Raw genomic sequence first — 17,041 nt, 5'->3', positions numbered from 1 at the left:
TCACTGTACTTCCTGATTCTGAAGTCTTTCATCAAGACTGAAAATTTTTCATGCATATTCTCTTTGAATATTGCCTCTTGCTCATTCTCTATGTTCATCTTCTGAAACACCTATTAGTTTCATAATGGACTTCTCTACTATTCCCCTTATATCTTAAACTGTTCTCTTTCACACTTTCTATGTTTATCTTTCAGTGATACAATGTGAGTAATTTCCTAATATGTATGTATCTTTCAGTTTACTGATCTCTCTTCAGCTTCTCTTTCCCAAGTCTATGACATTTTTAATTATTATTATTTTAATGACCATATTTTTCATTTCTAGAAGTTATATTTGGTTGTTTTTCAAATCTGCCTAGTGTTTTCAAGAATTTCTTATCTATTTATCATATTTTTAATTCCTTCTATGAAGTCTTTAATAATACCATATGACTTTTATAGTCTTTACTTGGTAGTTTAATTATCTGAAGTTTTAGAGGGTCTAATATCCTGTTTATTGAATCCTTTTGTTCACTCACAGAGTATTAAATTCAAGCCCCCAAATTTCATGAGAGGTGGACTATAGTTAGAGATGCACTATAATTATGTACTCTCAGGAGAAACTTACCCCTTACCTGAAGCCTAGATTTAGACAGACAAGCTTCCTTGTCTTAAACCTGCAGACTCGGGTGGATTTTTTCCCTAGTCTACATTTCACAGAGGGTATAACTCATCAAGAGTCGTGGCTGTATGAAGAGTTCTCAGTTCCAACCCACATAAGTCTAAGGTATCATCTCCTGTCTCCTATACCCATGTGGCCACTAAAGCTGAGCAAACTCCTCAAGGCTGCCTCAGCAGCAGCTCATGCGCTTACAACTCTGGTAATCAGTTCCCTCTTCTTTTTTAGCCCTTGGGTATTTCCCTTGCTATTCTGTGAGCCCAGACACACATTATAAAAAGATGTTTGAAACATTTTATCCAGCATTTCTAGGTACTTTTAGCAGAAGAGCATTTAAGTTAAATAGTCCACTCCCCACAATGCCAGAAGTGTTGGTTCCTATTCCTTTATAAGTAAATGTAAAAATGTTAAAAGATTATCTAGGTTTATCAAACAGTATCTAACTACCTATACTTAAAATTTTTCAAATTGGATAAAATGTGTTTTTTAATCTAATATAAATTGGAAAATGAGTTTGTTCTCGTTTATTAGTCACCAAAGTGAAAATCTGAAATATCCTTTACAAGCTTGAATAAATCCAAGATATGTTGTTCCGGAGGACAATATGATTGTAAGAAACTTCTTCGCCAAAGTTGCCAAAGTATGTTACAAACATGCTAATTAATCCCCTTGGGCTTTTAAAAAAATTTTAAAGTACAACATTAATTAATCCTCAAGGTGTACCTATAAATCAGGCTTGTGGTAAGTTTTATCCTCCATTTATAAGTACAAAAACTTACCTGTGAATAATGTGACTATGATCATTTTATAAATCTGAATCAATGATAAAGTACAGAATCAAGACTTCTGATTTCTTATATAATTAAAGAAAACTTGATTGTGATCTAGAAAAATTCAAATCTAAATATTTTCCATTAAAACATAATTACACCAGGCCGGGCGCGGTGGCTCACGCCTGTAATCCTAGCACTCTGGGAGGCCGAGGCGGGTGGATTGCTCAAGGTCAGGAGTTCGAGACCAGCCTGAGCGAGACCCCGTCTCTACTAAAAATAGAAAGACATTATATGGACAACCAAAAATCTATATAGAAAAAATTAGCCGGGCATAGTGGCGCATGCCTGTAGTCCCAGCTACTCGGGAGGCTGAGGCAGTAGGATCGCTTAAGCCGAGGAGTCTGAGGTTGCTGTGAGCTAAGCTGACGCCACGGCACTCACTCTAGCCTGGGCAACAAAGTGAGACGCTGTCTCAACAAAAAAAAAAAAAAAAAAAAAAAAAACCATAATTACACCAGTTATTATTTGAATATATGTAGATAATGTTTGAAAATTTAGACTTTTTTTATTCTTAAAATGTTTTTAAAATAAAAGAAATGACAGATTGGTGAACTCTAACCTCTTCCAAAATTCTCCTATTTCATCTTTTTTTTTATTTCCCTTCCTAAATCAAAGATATATCTGGGATGTCATATCTTCTTTATTCTGTGTATATTTTTCAAGATTTTCCAATACACAATTATTCAAAAAAAATACACAAAAGACCCCTGAACAAATTTAGTTATACAATTCAGAAAACTTTATAAATCCCTCCCCTCTTAAAATACAATTATTAACTAAACCAACTATTAAAGAAATAAGTATATACAAATGACAAATATTTTTAAAGGAGAAACTTAAAATTAGTGAAGACAAATTACAAAAGAATACTTCATATTTTTTATTTATTTTATTTATTTATTTATTTTTTTTGAGACAGAGTCTCACTCTGTTGCCCAGGCTAGAGTGAGTACCGTGGCGTCAGCCTAGCTCACAGCAACCTCAAACTCCTGAGTTCGAGGGATCCTCCTGTCTCAGCCTCCCGAGTAGCTGGGACTACAGGCAGTGCCACCATGCCCGGCTAATTTTTTCTATATATATTTTTAGTGGTCTATATAATTTCTTTCTATTTTTAGTAGAGATGGGGTCTCGCTCTTGCTCAGGCTGGTCTCGAACTCCTGAGCTCAAACGATCCGCCCACCTCCGCCTCCCAGAGTGCTAGGATTACAGGCGTGAGCCACCGCGCCCGGCCAAAAATACTTTATATTAACTATCCAAAGCACCATTACTTCTATCAGAAAATCCAATTAAGTATGTCATCTTCTAAATATATACAATAAAAACTGTTAAAAGCTATTTTCTACTCCCAATAGTTGCTAACTCTACATCATTAAAAGAAGTTGCACTAAATAAATGCATCTGCTGCAGATTTCTCTCTGCTTTTCCTCCAGGACTTTAATCCACTTGGCATATACCATTATTTTAGTCAGGAAAAAAAGACTTTTGAAGTTTTTTTAAACTTTTGCTATATATTTTCACTAACACTTAAAGGGCAAAAGCGTAAGTATTTATTTGCCATTAACTTTATTTTAAATTTCATTTCTTAATTTCACACGCTTAATGTTTCATTGGGGTTTGAAAGTTAATAATAAAACTCATTTCCCACATACTAGGATTAAGTATTTTAATTTTTAAATTAAAAATAAAACACACAATTATGTTCTTATCTTTGTATTACAAGATTCATGTAGAAAATCTCAAGCTGTTGATCTCACTAACAATAGCTATGAAGAGTTAATCATAATTCTTTAAACTAAATTCTTACTGTCAGAAAGACACTTACTAGACACTTATTAATCAGTCTGTTAAACAGGATGAGATTACTACTGATTCAAGATACGCCAGTGTTTTAATGCTATGACCCGATGTCTAATTTTATAGGTGAGGTAACTGACGTCAGACAGGTTATGCAACATACTGAAGATCGTTGCACACTGAACTCACCTGGGACAGAGCAGACATTCTGTTTCAGATGTTTTGTCCCCAATCTCCAATTTGTTCAATTATATCATGCTGCCCTCTAAATTCACTCTTGTGGAACAACTGATTTAGTCAGACTAGAATATATGAGTTATTCTACATTAGTGAATTTTCTAGATCCCTATAGCTTGACTCTTTAAATACCAAAACTTTAAAAAGTTATCAATCCTTTTGGTAGAAACTTTCCTAAACTGAAAAAGCAAACTCCAGACTCCTTGGATTGTTCCACTGAAATGGCTCTAACATTCTTAATTATTTGCTTAAGTACCAGGTTGTGTGTCTTACGAATACTTGCTTGTTATGCTATCTGTCTTCCTCATGTTCGCTTTGGATGCCTCAGTGAACTCCCCCATCTTATTGCTTTTATCCAATTCCTACTTTATTGTGGGGAGAATGAAAAACAGAAAATAGCAACATAGTGGAGTCCATGGTAGATGCACATGAATTTAAAATAGCAGAGAAAAAAATGAATTAGTTTCCACACTTTTTAAACATCATTTCTACCAATTATAGTACTGTGTTAGAGCTGCATAGACCTTTGGCCTCCACTTTAAGAGGCCCAGGTTGCTAAACTTTTTGACCTTCTGTTATCATTTCTTGCTTCTATGCATGTGTTATTATCAACTAATTCCCCTAACTCCAATATTCAATTTATTTAAGCTTATAAAAAAACATGGAAAAAATACATTAAAGAAACTTCAAATGAAAATTTGGGCTAGGTGCAGTGACTCACGCCTGCAATCCTAGCACTCTGGGAGGCCAAGGCGGGAGGTTCACTTGAGGCCAGGAGTTCAAAAAACAGCCTGAGCAAGACCAAGACCCCATCTCTACAAAAAATAGAAAAATTAACTGCATGTGGTGGCACATGTAGCCCAGCTACTCAGGAGGCTGAGGCAGAAGGATCGCTAGAGCCCAGGAGTTTAAGGTTGCAGTGAGCTCTGATGTCACCATTGCCCTCTAGCCTGGTGACAAAGTGAGACTCTGTCTCAAAAAATAAATAAATAAATAAATAAATTTTTAAAAACAAATGTATACAAATGAAAATTTGAGGAATTCTCCAGATATATCAGCATAAACCCTGATTTAGCTATTCAGAGTCTTTTTGGTTTTGTTTGCTTCTGAGTTCTTGATAGTTTTAGTTTCTGGGTAAGGGACCTCTGGAAAAGTCTGTAAAACTTCTGAGATGCTGTATTAGCCTTTAAGTCTATTCTATGTGAATTCATATAAAAGTTCATTAAAGTGTTTGCAATCAGCAAACTGACACAAACTGAGCCAGAGTAAACCTTTGACACTCTAAACTAGTGCTTTTCAAACTTTAATGTTCATACAAATCACTTAGAAATCTTGTGGAAATCTAATCAGTAGGTCTGAGGTTGGGCCGAACATTCTGCATTTCTATCATCTGGCAGGTGATGACAAGTCTGCTGGCCCCACATGCTACACTTTTAGTAGCAAGAATCTATTTCTAAATTTTCTCATTCCTTCACTTTTTCCTTTTCTTGCACTACATTTTTTCTTGCGTAAGTCTACCAAGAGTAACCACAGTAACTACTTATCCCTGTAGATAGTCCTTGGACCTATGAAGGTTCCCCAATCTACAATGTGAACTAAACACAAAATCCTAAGCCCTCTGCTAACTGAATAGACCCCTCTCAGCCAAGGGGACCCCAGACACACCTTAAAACTGAGTTCCCAGCCATGATGGGATGGGAAGGATAAAGCACAATCACACATGGGCATGATTTTCCTTCATAAATATTCATGACTCCTCCTATAGCTTGTTGACCACCCCACTCAGTATAAAATCTTGTTCCTTTTGAAGCACATGAGCCTAGCTTCTGGCTGGGGCTCTGCTTCCCCACCTGTTGGAATGGTCACCCAAAAGGCTGCTGCCCTTTGTGAGAAATAAAGCTCTCCTTTTTCCAGAATATAAACCTTTTTAATTTTTTTTAGTTAACAATAACATAAGCTATAAAACTCACAGTACAGAAGGGTCAAAACACTATAACAGTCATAAACTTTTCCTGAATGTGACCAAAAATAATATAGTCAATATAGGATGTGTTGTTATTTTGGTATATTTCTCAGCAATTAAATATTTTCCTTAGGATATGGTTCAAAAACCTTATGATATTAAGTTTCTTATTAGGAAGTCAGAATTTTTCAGTCATGTCAAGATTAAATAACATTCCAATGAACTGAACTGCTAATTATGAAAAAAATGATGGTATTTGTACCTAATCTTTATAAGCTGCTAATTTATGTCTTTAGTCTACTCTAAAATTGTAAGAAAATCTGCTACCAAGGATATCTAGTCCTCAAGAGATCAGCTTTCTAATGAACTAATTGGAAGTCTATATGCCTTATAATCTTATATAAACTTTACTTATAGTTGCATTATACCAGATTTTATCAAATGGCTCATAACTCTCATAGGAATTGCTAGATTTAGAGTGAGCCCTTTGATACAACAAATGTTAGCATTCATACAATAACAAAAACAGTGTTCTCAAAGAAGACTCTAAGATCTTAATGTGCTTAATCAACAAGCACTAGTCTCATTTTACAGTGGGAACCTGAAGCACATCCAGGTTATGCAACCAAGTGAGCACAATGCAAATAGAATATGAAACTCCTGATTTTAAAACTCATCATATAGTCATGATACACTATAGGTCAAACATTGTTAAACTTCCTTTTAGGTATAGGAACTAATTTTTTAAATCAAAAACTATATAAATTATGGTTTCTCAGCAACATTTAAAAATACAGTTTCTGTGTAATGTTAGTCTCTTGACAATACAGTGAACAACAGTGTAAGTGGAGTCCAATTCTCTGGTGTGGTTTTCTCACGAGGAAATTGAAGCAGATAATTCCACTCCATCAAACCAGACAACAGTGCATTCTAGTGGCCAAAGGAGAGCATAATCAGCAATGTCTGGGATTCTGGGCAAAAACTTAAACATCTAAAATCTAGATGCTAAGAAGAAAATATTATAAATATTATATGAATTTTTATAGATTTAAAATTTGCATGCAAGATTAAAATGAAGATATAAAAAAGGAAAGATTATTACCCAAAAGCTCCAGTCACTACTCCAATTGTGTAAATTTGGTCCCTGTTTTTTAGCGGACACTATATTATTTTCATCCACAGTTGGACTAGGATTTTCCTCTACTTCTTCCTGTAACTCAGTGGCAAGGCTTGACTCCCCTTCATTTATCACCTAGAAACAAACATCAAACCATTTAAATTGCCTATTGAGAAATGGCCATTTTAAAAATAAAAGAATTAATATTCAAAATAGATAATTTTAAAAAGACAGTATTTAAGTACTGAGAAGACAGTAATAAATATGTTTTTGCTTCTACAGCTCATACATTTATATGTGCAACAAAGATTTTCCAACTACTATTATCTGTTAGGTAGTTTAGTTGGCACTAGGGATGCAAAGAAGAATAAAACAAAGTCCTTAGTCTCCAGAAGTTCACAGTCTGCTAGAGGAATAATTAAATAGTAATGACACAGCCGGGCACGGTGGCTCACGCCTGTAATCTTAACACTCTGGGAGGCCGAGGTGGGTGGATTGTTTGAGCTCAGGAGTTCGAGACCAGCTCTGAGCAAGAGCGAGACCCCCGTCTCTACTAAAAATAGAAAGAAATCATCTGGCCAACTAAAAATATATATAGAAAAAATTAGTTGGGTATGGTGGCACATGCCTGTAGTCCCAGCTACTCAGGAGGCTGAGGCAGGAGGATTGCTTGAGCCCAGGAGTTTGAGGTTGCTGTGAGTGCCAAGGCTGATGCCACGGCCCTCTAGCCCGGACAGAGCAAGACTCTGTCTCAAAAATAAATAAATAAATAAATAAATAGTAAAGACACAATGTAGTGGGAGTGTCAGTTGGTACAATCACTTTGGAGAACAATTTACAATGCCCAGTAGGGCCAAAGATAGACATATACTACAACACAGCAATTTAACGTACACATGGAGTCAAGGATGTCTGCAATACTAGGAAAGTGAAAATAACCTCATTATCCACCAATAGAGAAAATAGTAGAAAAGTTCATATTTATACAAACAGTGGAGTTTAAATGAATGAACCAGATGTCTCAACCAGGCACTGGCCTCCAATCTGTAGAGCACTCAGGGCAATGATTATACTCTGCAAGATATATATGCCCAGTCAGGTGTTGCTCATGAAAGAGCAGTCATTAGGAAGTTAATAAAAGAAGAGACAGAAGAGGAGTTGGGGAGGAGGAGCCATTGTAAGAGCACACGGCTCACCAAGATGTTTAAATGCCTCTGCTGCTGCCGCCGCCACCATCATCACCTGTATCTCTGTTATAACAAAGACCCTGATCCTCAGGGTTATAGGGAAGAGCACCCATGGCACCCCCATGGTGCAGCAGAAAGGTAAGTCAAACCCAACTTAAACTTGGGGTTCTTAAACCCTGTAAACTAACCACTGTCCTGAGGAAAGCCCTTAACCCTGATGATACTGATTTGAGGCTCTCTGGAAGAAATCTGTAAATATAAAAAGAGAACCTCCTCTACCTGAGGTATATCCAATACTCTCCAAAGAGAGAGAAACAAACAAACCTAGATAGAGGGGGGAGGAAACAGACAAATAAACAAACAAACAAAAACACTGAAACAGAATTCCATAATTTGACCTAGTTGGACATATAAAATTTATTAAAATAATTTATACAACAAAAGAAAAAAGATTGGCTTTTGTGCCTCTACAATGTAGGTCCTGAACTAACTTCAACATCTGCTAAAATGCATCCACTGGAAAATCTTCATGGCTTTAATCAACACTGGGGCTCAAAGTACAGTTATAGCTGAAGATCCCACTAAATTTTAACAAGGTATCCCCTGTAACCTTAAAAGAGGTACTCAACATAAAATAGACAACAAATAGGCATGCCTCACCTTAACCATCAGAACGATTGCTTTGCCTAAATTCTCCATGGTCAGGGTACACATTGCCCTAAAATATCCCATAGTGGCCATGGTCACTCTGACCCAATGAGTAATAAATTAAATTGAAATCAAGTCTTTGGAGCTTACAAATTGGCTTTTTAAAAAGTAGGATCCCATGGACCACCACCCTCAACCCCTAGTGAAAATAATACACCCCAATGCCAAATAAAACAGGGCCTTCAAGTATTGGAACTCATTATAAGACCTACTTACTGAAAGAGTGATTACCCCCACTTCTCCATTGAACAGCCCAGTTTGGCATGTTAAACTTGGAAAGAATGAATGGTGCCTCATGGTTGATTACTGCACCCTTCACGCTGCCACCTAACCCATGAAGGCCCCTATACCCAGTACTATTGAAATTACTGCCCTCACCTTCAAAGGCACACAATATACCTTTACCTGACTGTCCATGGAATACCTCAACAGCCTTGACATTATATGCAGCCTTTACAGGCAAGATCTTAACTGCATCCAATTTTCTCCAGAAGTACAGGAGTGACATTATATTGATGATATCCTCCTCTGAGGGCAGTCTTTTGACTCATTCACAAAGGAGCTCACAAAAGGGGGTTGGGCCATTGCCCCACACGTTGTATATGGCCTGCCAATTTGGTTACATTTCTGAAAATTATCTGGTAAAACAAGGGCCACTCCATCCCTGACACTGTCAAGAAACAGCTATTGACCCTCTTAGCACCCACAACATTAAGACAAGTCCAATATCTTTTAGACTTTTTTGGGTTCTGGAGGAAACATCATCCTCAATTACAAATTTTACTTAAGCCCATTTATGCTGTTACTTTCAAATCAGTCCACCCTGAATGCAGCCCCCTCTAAGAAAAGGTTCTAGATTTGTCCAAATTGTAAAACAGACACTCCCATTGGTACTATCCTCCCATGCCATCCCCAAAACAAACAAACACACACACACACACACACACACACACACAGAATCCTTCACTGTAGAGGCTTTAGCAATCTCTTCTCATGACTCATGAGTCTCTAGACCACACATAAGGTCCATAGGCTTCTGGTGCAAGAAACTATCTCCTCAGCCCCACACTATATGCCATTATAGCAGCAACTGCTGGCAGGCTGGGCTCTTCTGAAAATAGAGGCTCTCACAAGCCTTGAGCCCATGACCCTCCATACCCACCTGCCCATCATGCCTTGGGTCATGGAAGCAGTACCCTGCAAGCTCAACACAGCCACCAAAAACTCCTTACTAGAAGATAAAGTTAAATGTGGGCCTTCCAGCATCTCCCACCTGCAGGACAGCATGGCCTCCTCTGTCCTCATTGTCTAGGCAGATGCCATGGTGCTAGAAGAAGTCACTCCTCTCCTGGACCCCTCATCTGCCTCGGTAGCAACTTGGGTCAACTGAGTGAACCGCAATGGCAGTTTGTATACTTTGTGGAGAGCATCACCACCATTACATGTGACGGAGTTCACTGTAAACCTGTTGCTTTTCATCCCTTAACCAGGATGTCCTTGATAAAGCACAGGACCCAAGGGTAAGCACAATTGGCTGAACTTCAGGAAGTCATCTTAACATTGAATTCTCTGATCAACATTTGGCTCCATTCGCACATTTTTAGACTCTTGGGCCACTGCCTGGAAGTTGGCGCCTTTAGGGTAAAGAACTCTAGGACTTTCTTGGTTCACAGATACCCAAAATATAGATCAAGGTCACATATGTCTCTACACATAATAAAGCCATAATGCAAGTCCTAACCATGACACTCACTATCCCCTTCAGAGTTCCAAACATTACTGATAGTGACCAAGGCACTCATTTTATTTCTCAAAATATAACTTAGGGCTTTTGAACACATTGAAAAATGGAACTTTCACCTTCCTTCCTGGTTTCAGTAAGAGCTACAATGGCTTACTAACACAAGTTCAAATTCAATTAAATGCAAAATGGTACATTTCAGCCACCAAATATCTGGGGTGAATAGTATTAATAAGGAGTCTGATTCAATTTTTTTGTTTGCCTGCCGACAACTTTTAACCCTCACAACTCCCTCTCCCTCCTCTGGGCAAGGTGATAAGACTGAGTGCTCTTCGCATTGTCATGGGTGGGAGATTCAAACCAAGCAAGCCCTTGTCCACACACAGGAACCCTCACCCCAGCCCACTCCCTAACTGCAATAAAAATCTGGAGCCAGTCTCCCTTCCTTGCTCTGTTAAGCCATTTCCATGCTGCTTTAGAGGCCTGCCCTGCTCTTCCCAGAGACCTCACGTATGTATGTAAGTAACAGACGTTTTCATACCCTCATGGTGTGTGTGTGGCATGATCGGTTTCTACACCTGAATCAAATTTGGGGCAGGGGTCCTTTCTGGCTTTCTAGGGTGGCTACAACAGAGTCCTATCTCTCTAACTTATTGACTCTGTGGTGCTCAGCAAAGTCACTCAATCTCTCTAAATCCTTGACTCTACAGTAGAGGTAATAATTTTCTCTAGTCTAGACAATAAGCTTAGTGAGAGCAGGGATCATGTTTGTGTTACCATCTTTTCTAGAACACTCAATGCCAGGAACATAGTGGAATGAATGATTGGGTTCATGAACATCTATCTTGCCTATTTCATAGTAATGTTTTGAGAATCAATTGAAATGATATTCATTTGTTCCTTTAACAATTAATTGCATGCCTCTACTGATCCGTAAACTATAAAATGCTCTTCAAAAGGGATAACACTGAATGCAATTCTCTAAAAATAAAATATATACACACAACCAATGTAAAAGTAATGAGGATAGTGTTCAAAAATGCAGCTACCCCTGCAACAGAAGTAGGCTTCCCCCTTAAGTGTAATAAGAAAGTTTTTAAGTTTTGTCACCTAAGGTAGTAAACAAACAACAAAAGTAACTGAAACAAAAAAACTTGGTTGGCAGCACAGTGATTTAAATCATCTGGGCCCTTTCTTCAAGGGCTGATACTGAAGGAAGGGGGTGAGACTGGAAAAACGTGACACCGTGTCAGAATCACGACAACGGAGCCTGACTCCATGGGGCCTGAGGCTGAGACAGCTGCACGAGGACTTTTCGGGACCAGACCCAGCGCTCCCCGCCCGCCGGGAGCGACGTCCCCACCGCCCAGACGTCTGCGAAGGCTCGCAGGCAGCACAGGAACCCGTTTCCTCGGTAACAGCTTGCCAAATTACTGCAAAGAGCACCGAGAAAAGGAAAGGAAGGAACTGACTGTCGTAATCTGAGAAAGTTCAAGCAACGATCGTGAGGCAAACTGCCGTGTAAAGCCGCCGCTTGGGAACGTGCCGGCGAGGCCCGCTTACCTGGCGGCCAGTCAGAGCGCCCTCCATCGCGGCTCCCTCCGCCGCCGCGGTACCGCGCACGCGCGCCCCCGCGCCCCCCACCGCGGGGAGGGGGCGGCCCGGCGCGCGCGCTCCGGGCTCCCGGCCCAGCCGCCTGGTCCGCCGGCCCTCCGGGTACCACCTAGGGTCCTGCCGCGCGCCGTGCGCCCTCTGGCGGCAACTGGGGACCCCTGCCTTTGGCGAACTCCTAAGGATGGCGGTTAATTTCTTAGCCCGGAGGCTACTCTTTGCTAGGGCTCCTAAAGAGCCTCACCTACCTCCCGACCTCAAACTCCCATGCCTGCCGTGAAATGGCATACCCTGCCCAAATGTGCGAAAAAGTGAATTGCGTGGGAAAGTCTTGTTCCTTCAAATAGGGGATTGATGTTGATAAAAGGCCGCTGAGTTTTGCGGATCCTTGATTCTCAAAAAAAGATCTATAAAAAAGACGTTCTAGAAGAACTGGGAAAGATTCAACGTGAAGTGTCTATTACAGTGTGTGTTATGGAATAATTAATGATTTATGGATAAATTTATGGATATTCATTTACGGATAATTAATAATTTGTCATTGTATTGGAAAATGTCTTTGTTAGTAGAAAACTCGTACTGAAGTATTTGGGGTATATCAAAGATCAAGTAGCATAATGTCTGCAACTTGTTTTCAAATGCTTCAATAATGACAGATAAATACAGAGAGAGCAAAATGTTGGCAATTATTGCATCAAAATGGAGAGTATAACACTATTCAGTGATTCTTTTACTGTTTCTGTATATTTGAAAATCTTCACATAAAGTTGAGGAGAGGGGAAAGAGTTGAATCCAGTTCCACAAAAAGTCAGATATTGGGTATATTTTCAAAATGTATATTGCATTTTAAAGGACAAATTACCTAATAAGATAATCAATAAAAAACAGGTTTTTACCCTCATCCTGCAAAACTTTGCATAAACTGTGTTCCACATAAAAAATTTCACAGAACACCAGTATTAAAAATGGCCATTCTGTGATCACGTTAAAGCAAGACAAAAACAAGGTCACTGTGTAATCATGTCTAAACACAGACAAAAACATGGTCATGATTCAAACCACAAAAATGACTAAATATCTCCTGATGTTGACTAAGATGACTGCTGCTGCTTTCCCAATCACAGCTTTAGTGTCACTTTATTCCTCCTACCTTCTAGAGGAGATTTATTAATACTCCCAATCATAGAATTGCCACAGCTTCTTCACAACATCTAATCCAGGACAAAGCTTCACTTCTTGAATCCTCTCCCCAAAATCACAAAACACAAACCCAAATCCTTTAGTAAATCCTTTCTAACACCCTTTCACTGAGATGTCCTCATGGTCCTCCATGGTGTGTTTTCACTCTCATTGCAGTAAGTCAATAAATCCAATGTTGGTCAACTATAGGTGTTGTTTCTGATGGTCTTTGGCTAAAGGGCATTTTTTTGATCACTTGAGGCCAGGAGTTCAAGACCAGCCTGAGCAAGCACAAGACACTGTCTCGACAAAAAATAGAAAAATTTAGCATAAGCCTGTAGTCCCAGCTATTCGGAAGGCTGAAATAGGAGGACTGCTTGAGCCCACGAGTTTGAGGTTGTAGTGAGCTATGATGAAGCTACTGTCCTCCAGCCTGGGTGACAGAACAAGACACTGTCTCATACACACAAAAAAAAATTATAAAGACTATAAAAAACTTAAAGAAAGAAAGTGAATATAGAGGAAAAGTGTTGGAAATTTTAAGGGAAGAAGAAATTATGAAATAATTAAGAGCATAAAAAAATGAACTGACTAGTGTATAAGGGAAAGAGTAGGATTGCTAGGCAACACAAATACCTAATTGAGACAGATTAATGATCATGTATCTAAAGTGACATCACACTCATATATAAAAAGCTCCTAGAAATCAATATGGAAAAACCAAGGTCACGTAAAAAAATTGATAAAGTATATGTCAGAAAGTTCACATAAATGGAAATAAAATGTCTCCTTTAAAAAATTAAAAATCCTCATGCTCACTTCGGTAGCACATATACTAAAATTGGAACGATACAGAGAAGATTAGCATGGCCCATGCACAAGGATGACATGCAAATTCATGAAGAGTTCCATACTTTAAAAAAATTTTTTTAAATAAGTAAAAAGTTATTAAATTAAAAAAGAAAAATATAAAAGAAAAAATTAAAAATCCTCAATTGCACTCAGAATAAAATAGAAATTAAAACCACACTAAAATACTATTTTTCCCCTAGTAGGTTGACAAAAGTACAGAAGTTGAATAATGCATTCTGTTGATAAGACTGTGGGGATACAGGAATTCTCATGATGGGAGTGTAAAGTGATACAGAAACTTTGGCAATAGCTATAAAAATTTAAAATGCATATATTCTTGCAGCAATACCAGCTTCTGGGATTTTTCCTATAGATTTAATTGCACACATGCAAAATAATGTGCAAAGTTATTCATTGAAGAATAGTTTGTATTAGTAAAAGTTGGAAACAAATCATCATCAATGGGGGACTGGTTAAGTAAATCATGTACCTCCATCCATCATAATTTGGAATTCTATGCAGTTTAATAATAATAAAGAAAAAGAGACCAGGCGCGGTGGCTCACGCCTGTAATCCTAGCACTCTGGGAGGCCAAGGTGGGTGGATTGTTTGAGCTCAGGAGTTTGAGACTAGCCTGAGCAAGAGCGAGAACCCTGTCTCTACTAAAAGTAGAAAGAAATTATCTGGCCAACTAAAAATATATATAGAAAAAATTAGCTGGGCATGGTGGCACATGCCTGTAGTCCCAGCTACTGGGGAGGCTGAGGCAGGAGGATCACTTGAGCCCAGGAGTTTGAGGTTGCTGTGAGCTAGGCTGACGCCACAGCACTCTAGCCTGGGCAACAGAGTGAGACCCTGTCTCAAAAAAAAAAAAAGAAAGAAAGAAAGAAAGAAAAAGAAGGAGTTACATCAACAAAAATGGCAGAGTAGGGAACTCCAAAAGTCCATACTTCCACAAAAGCAACAAATAAGCTGTCAAGAACTGTCAGAACCAATTTATTTGGAACTTTAGAAACCAACCAAAACCTTAGGAACTCTTAATTAAGAAAAAACAGCTGAGTCTCAGTAAGAGAGCTTTGTGACATTTTATTCTAACTTACCCTGGTACCATCCCCCACTCCACAGTAGCCCACATTCCTAATACTGGTTCCCAGTATCTGAAGCAGCAGTACAGACTTTATTCTCAAAGCATCATGGCTGTTTGCTTTGACCTGTTTGGTGACTGAAGGCTCAAGGACATACTTGCCTTTATTTCACTAACTCAGAACTTTCTCAAGGCTGGGACTACTGCCTTGAGGTGAGAGAGGGACATTTTGTTGAAAACATTTGAAAGCAAATGGATTAGCCACTGCCACTTGGGACAAGGGATTAGAGTTAAGGCAAATAACAGACAATCTGAAAAGCTTAGAAGGAAAACCTAGAGAATAAGATGCTTTGGAACATAAGGACTTCAAAAACCTCCCACAAATTCCTGGGAATCCAGAAGGCCACACCCATGCCCAGACCTTGGAGTACGTTGAGAAAAAACTTAAGGTCCTAAACTCTCACCTCTGGCTGACTTTCTGCACTGCTCATGTAGGAAGGAAGGCTAAGGCAGAGTTACAAACTCCCTGGCTGAGTATTAAAAGCGTGCCCAACACACAGAGACCATCTGCAAAGACTAGAAGATCACTCTTTATTTTTTTATTTTTCTTTTATTTTTTTCCTTCTTTTTTTCTAATCTAATAGAACAGAGACTTCTGTGGCCACACATGACAAAGAATACAAACTTTGCAAAATTAGTTCATCATGTGTTAGGTATCTAGAGTGGTGAAATTCATAGAGAAATAAAGTAGAATGGTGGTTTCAATGGGCAATGGGGAGGACAGAATGGGGTGTTACTTTTTAATGGGTTCAGAGTTTCACTCTGGGATGATGAAAAAGGTCTGAAGATGTGACTGTTGGACAGCAATATAAATATCCTAAATGCAACTGAACTGTACATTTAAAATGGGTAAAACTGTAAATTTTTGTGTATATTTCACCATAATAAAAAATAGTTCATAAAAATCACTAACCAAACAACCAGTAAATACTAGAACAAGTAGCAACGACAAACCCTAGGGAGGGAGACAATCTGATTTCCAGAGTTGCCACATTATGGTATTCAAAATGTCCAGTTTTCCCTTAGGCATGAAACGATTAGAATTCTAGAAGAAAATGTAGGAAAGATTCTTACAGACATTGGCCTAGGCAAAGAATTTATGAAGAAGACCCCTAAGGCAATCACAGCAACAACAAAAATAAATGAATGGGACATGATTAAATTAAAAAGCTTCTGCACAGCCAAAGAAACAGTCAGGAGAATAAACAGACCACCTACAGAATGGGAAAAAATTTTTGTGTGCTACACATCAGATAAAGGACTGATAACAAGAATCTATTTAGAACTCTGGAAAATCAGCAAGAAAAAATCAAACAACCCTATCAAAAAGTGGGCAAATGACATGAATAGAAATTTCTCAAAAGAAGATATAAGAATGGCTAACAAACATGAAAAAATGCTCAACATCCCTAATCATCAGGGAAATGCAAATCAAAACCACAATGAGATATCACTTAACCCCAGTGAGAATGGCCTTTATCAAAAAATCCCAAAACAACACATGTTGGCGTGGATGTGGAGAGACAGGAACACTCATACACTGCTGGTGGGACTGCAAACTAGTGCAACCCCTGTGGAAAGCATTATGGAGGTATCTTAAACAGATTCAAGTAGACCTACCATTTGATCCAGCAATCCCATTATTGGGCATATACCCAAAGGAAAAAAGGTTGTTCTATAACAAAGACACATGTACCCGAATGTTTGTTTATAGGAGCACAATTCACAATAGCAAAGATGTGGAAACAACCCAAATGCCCATCCATACATGATTGGATTAGTAGGCTGTTACTAATCCAATAGGATTAGTAGGAATATTACTCAGCTATAAGAAATAATGAAGATACAATATCTCGGCTGGGCGCGGTGGCTCACGCCTGTAATCCTAGCACTCTGGGAGGCCGAGGTGGGCGGATCGTTTGAGCTCAGGAGTTCGAGACCAGCCTGAGCAAGAGTGAGACCCCATCTCTACTAAAAATAGAAAGAAATTATATAGACAGCTAAATATATATAGAAAA

General features: G+C 38.6%; 1 protein-coding gene and 1 non-coding gene across 2 annotated transcripts in view; one reads left to right on the top strand and one right to left on the bottom strand.

The window, feature by feature from the left end:
* The window catches only part of GRAMD1C (GRAM domain containing 1C), a 90,131-nt gene extending 78,304 nt beyond the window's left edge, over window positions 1-11,827 (bottom strand). Inside the window, exons 1-2 of the mRNA XM_069472635.1 lie at window positions 11,801-11,827; window positions 6,587-6,736 (exon numbers count right to left, since the gene is read on the bottom strand). Coding sequence (XP_069328736.1) covers window positions 6,587-6,736; window positions 11,801-11,827 — 177 coding nt within the window. The remainder of the gene's footprint in view (window positions 1-6,586; window positions 6,737-11,800) is intronic.
* A 2,011-nt stretch (window positions 11,828-13,838) lies between these two features.
* LOC138388769 (U6 spliceosomal RNA) lies at window positions 13,839-13,945 on the top strand. The gene has a single exon (XR_011234259.1). It is a non-coding gene; the product is annotated as a U6 spliceosomal RNA (small nuclear RNA).
* The last annotated feature ends 3,096 nt before the right edge of the window (window positions 13,946-17,041 follow it).

Source organism: Eulemur rufifrons, chromosome 7, assembly GCF_041146395.1.
Source record: "Eulemur rufifrons isolate Redbay chromosome 7, OSU_ERuf_1, whole genome shotgun sequence".
Classification (NCBI taxonomy): domain Eukaryota; kingdom Metazoa; phylum Chordata; class Mammalia; order Primates; family Lemuridae; genus Eulemur; species Eulemur rufifrons.
This window is presented reverse-complemented; position numbering and strand designations above follow the sequence as displayed.